The sequence below is a fragment of the Kryptolebias marmoratus genome, linkage group LG19, assembly GCF_001649575.2.
Source record: "Kryptolebias marmoratus isolate JLee-2015 linkage group LG19, ASM164957v2, whole genome shotgun sequence".
NCBI classification, from domain to species: domain Eukaryota; kingdom Metazoa; phylum Chordata; class Actinopteri; order Cyprinodontiformes; family Rivulidae; genus Kryptolebias; species Kryptolebias marmoratus.
The window spans coordinates 1,944,385-1,948,300 of NC_051448.1; the positions used below are offsets into that span (position 1 = coordinate 1,944,385).

The 3,916-nt window shown below is 39.1% G+C and overlaps 1 protein-coding gene across 2 annotated transcripts; it reads left to right on the forward strand.

Moving 5' to 3' along the window:
• Nucleotides 1-438: 438 nt before the first annotated feature.
• LOC108242529 lies at nt 439-3,584 on the forward strand. Of its 2 annotated transcripts, none has more exons than XM_025008398.2 (6): nt 439-559; nt 825-1,133; nt 1,351-1,635; nt 1,983-2,075; nt 2,150-2,178; nt 3,286-3,584. In XM_025008398.2, exons 1-6 carry the CDS (start codon nt 514-516, stop codon nt 3,361-3,363), a joined length of 840 nt encoding a protein of 279 aa, XP_024864166.1. In that variant the 5' UTR covers nt 439-513; the 3' UTR covers nt 3,364-3,584. The 2 variants fall into 2 exon arrangements, with proteins under 2 accessions (XP_024864166.1, XP_024864165.1); XM_025008397.2 differs by having other exon boundaries at nt 447-559; nt 822-1,133.
• The last annotated feature ends 332 nt before the right edge of the window (nt 3,585-3,916 follow it).

Genomic DNA, 3,916 nt, shown 5'->3' on the forward strand with positions numbered 1-3,916 from the left:
GGAGGTTGGCCACAGTCCCATGAACCTTCTACTTTTTAATAGCATTGACAGCTATTTTCAGAGGAATATAAACTGCTCGTAGATGGCCTTGTAGCCTTTACCTTTAACATAAATATCTATAATTGCTCAGAAACGCTCTCATCAGCGTGGTGGAAACAGCGAGGAACCCGAGGTGAGTAGAGCTGCTGCAAGTAACAGTTAATTAAATATGGATTTAAAATAAAATAAATAACTTAAGTTTTCCTGTGATGATAAATAATTTATCTAAAAGACAATCTCGCCTTTAGTTGAGCAATGTCTAACAAAAAGGAAGTAAAAGACATTTCTTGTTCATGCTGTCTGATTGGTGTAAATATATCATGATGTCAACTAAAATACAGGATGGATGGTGGGAGGTGCTGTGAAGTCATTTTTATCTAGAAATTCACCCACAAAGAGGAAATAACAGCAACTCTGACAGATCTGTAGAAGCAAACAGCCTCTCAGCGTCCAGTGGCTGGAGAATGACACAAAATGGCGACACTGGAATTAATTCTGATTCTTATGCTTCAGTTTGAAGGTAAAGATGTATTCTGCTTCCATTCTTCTGTGATATAAACTGTTATTAACTATATAGACCATTTAAAGGTGACTTTATTTACCTTTAATTTGTCTGAAATGTGCATTTAGCATCTATATGAGTGAACAAGTAAAACACATTTGTCAGTAATGTTTAAACAGATTCTAACTTATTTCTCTGTGGTTACAAAGTTTAAGGTCTGTTTCAGTTCTGTTTGAGGATGATGAGTAAAACTTTCCTCTGAATGTCTCCTTCTCTTCAGCAGGTATCAGTGGAGACATCCTCCGTTTGTACCACAGAGTTGGAGATCATGTTGTTCTGCCCTGTAACAGTCCTTCCTCTTCTTATTCATGTGCCATTGTTAAATGGATTTATGACAGAGATTCATACACACAAACAGAGGTTGAGAAAGGAGTAGTTAGTCAGAGTTCACCTCGAGCTGCCAGGCTGAGTTTGGACACAAAATGCTCTCTGATCATCACCAACATCACACCTGAGGATTATGGAGAATACGGCTGTCGTCCTGGGGAAGCCCATTCTGTGGAAGGCAGAGTGTATCTGGATATTTTGAACAGTGAGTATTTAAACTTGAATGAAATTTTTGCACTGTCATATTTTTATCTCCTTATAACTCCATAGAAAGTTGGTGTTCAGTTGTTTCAATCATCATTATAAGCATCCATCTTTTAGTGATCAGTGTTTTTTAGAAAGTCTTTAACTTGAGGGACTCTCTGTTTATAAAGTCATGTCAAAATCTCTTTTATTTTTTCTAAACTTGTTTTGTTTCTCAGTTTTTCCACCAGATTCTGGTCCAACAAAGGATGGAGATGTTACATTAAAGTGTTCTCTGATGAGACACACAGGTTATCGTTGTCCAGAGAACAGCCTTCGCTGGGTGGATGAGACCGGAGCTGAGCTGCTCGATGAAGATGATGGGTATAAGTTTGAAGGACGATCAAACTGTGATTCCTCTCTGACTGTGAAGCATCAGAGAAGCCGAAACAGAACATTCAGCTGCCAGTTTGTTGAGGAAAACTCTGTGAAGATAGAAGTTCACTACACATCTGTCAGTGAAGGTACAATGCATTTTAACTATTAGCTGAATTAGAACAAAATGAAAACCAGGAGTGACCAAAACTGTCTGTGAATTTTAACTTTTAATGCTAGTTAGCTCATAGCTAATTAGTTGGTGTGTTTCTTTACTCGCACAAATGAATTAGGATGTGATTGCAGGTTTCTGCTGGATGATGTGTTTATTTAAATTCAACAAACACTGAGTCCTCAGAGCTGCTTAGCTGACTGATCATAGGACGAGACATCAGGCTTCAGCTCTTATTAGATCACTGAAAGGATGGAGAGGAGAAAAGGAAAACACAACTCAGGTTTTTTGTCTCAGAGGTTCAGTATGTTGTGTTTTTCCCAGCCTGGACTCCTCTGAAGTCCATCATGTGGACTCTGCGCATCTCAGGACTGATCCTGATGATCGGACTCACTGTTGGTCTCATCAGAACCAGAGGTGAGACCGTTCAGATGATCATTAAAGCAGGTAACAAACAACACAAGTCTGACATCAAATCTGTCTTTTCACAGGAAGAAAAAAGCCATCGAACTGCACCGACGTGAGTAAAAAGACTGCAGACGTGTATTCAGGACTGTTGTGTGAGGGAATTCATGGTTTGGATCAGGATGACTGACAGTTTATTGATGGTTTATTTTGTACTGTTGGACGTTTTCTTCTTCTTTTACTGCAGGGGTGTCAAACTCCGTTCCTCGGGGGCCGCTCTCTTGCATGTTTTAGACGTGTTCTTGCTTTAAAACACCTGGTTTAAATGGACGACTTGTTGCCGTGCTCCTGGAGAACCTGATGATTTGTTGAGGAGGTAATTGAACCATTTGAATCAGGTGTGTTGGAGCAGAAACACCTAAAAGTCCCAGGACAGCGGAGCCTCGAGGCCTGGAGTTTGACCCCCCGTTTTACTGACTGCTTGTGCTGACCCCGACCAGATCCCCCCCAGACATTCAGCCATGTCACTCATATCAAAAACCCATAAAATACATTTTGTAGTTAGGAATAAAAACCTCATTTAGACCCTTAGATTTCAAACAGAACATAGATTCATGTCAGCATCAGGAAGCAGAGTGAAGGTGGACAAACCAAAGGCAGGATTAAGTCTGAGGTGGAAGGACGAGCAAACAGAAGCAAATTAAAACACAAAAAGACAAATATGTCCACTTCTATCTGCTACCAGGCTGGACCATATTATTACTCTATGGTTCTGACAGTGATCTGTTAAAGTGGGGAAAACAGAGAAACTTAAACAGCTGCTGCTGAGAACAAACAGATGAATGGATTCAGGTTAGTTGGGGAAAAGAAAAATGAGGACGTGACGATGTAGAAACCAGAAAAAGAAAACTGAGGACATCGAGTGACAACGACAGGAAACAGAAAATCAAATAAAGACCAGATGAGACCAAACCTTTAAACAAGACATGAGTAATTAAACAAAAACACATCAAAACCTAAAGTACTGTTTACTTTTCAACTGATAATTCAAGATAAAAATCACGTTTAGACTTTAATTTATTAAACTGCAGATAACCAAATAAGTATGTTTAAATAAGTCTGAGGAGAAACTCTTTCAATGAGCTGTTTATGTCATGATTGTTCATCGTTATGTTTAAATCTGTTCTGCATCATGTTGTTGATGTTGTGTTGGATCTCTCAGGTTCATTATGTTGCTGCTGACGACACAGTGGAGTATGAAAATGATGAAGAGCGTCCTGCTGCTCCTACACTCACCTGAACGTCATCACATCGACCTCTGCTCCTGCAGAAAAAGGACAATCTGCTTTTCTGTTACATGTTTTTTTCTTGTATTAGATAAATGTGCTAATGACAATCATTTTATCTCTCATTTATGTTTGATTTCCAAACCCAACATATTCTTGTACTGTTTTGTTTATGTTCAGTATTTTAGCCTTTTTACCCAAATCCCAAAATACAAACATCTTTAGGCTGTTTTTGTTGTGGTTTTCATTCTTATGTATTTGTCTGCATGTATCTAACTAACCTGACTTTTTATATAAGATAATTTTAAACATATTGTCAATGAAACTAAAAACTAAAACCACCTTTGAAGTCTATATAACATCTTGTTTTGGTGTCAGAAGGCTTACGGATTACAGTAGAGTTTCCAAAGCAAATGATTAAATTTAAATTGAAATAGTGTGAGCCTCCGGGGGTCAGACTGAACAGAAGCTGTACGACCTCACAGGTGATGAACCCGGTCTGACTCCAGCTTCCACGCTCCATGAGAATTCATCCCACGTCCCGTGTGTCCCGGGTCAAGCCCTGCG

Coding starts and splice junctions, on each gene's coding strand:
- LOC108242529 (XM_025008397.2), top strand. CDS start 514: ATGGCGACACTGGAATTAATTCTGATTCTTATGCTTCAGTTTGAAG. Junction 1,134..1,350: donor GTATCTGGATATTTTGAACA/GTGAGTATTTAA, acceptor TTTGTTTCTCAG/TTTTTCCACCAGATTCTGGT. Junction 2,179..3,285: donor AGCCATCGAACTGCACCGAC/GTGAGTAAAAAG, acceptor TGGATCTCTCAG/GTTCATTATGTTGCTGCTGA.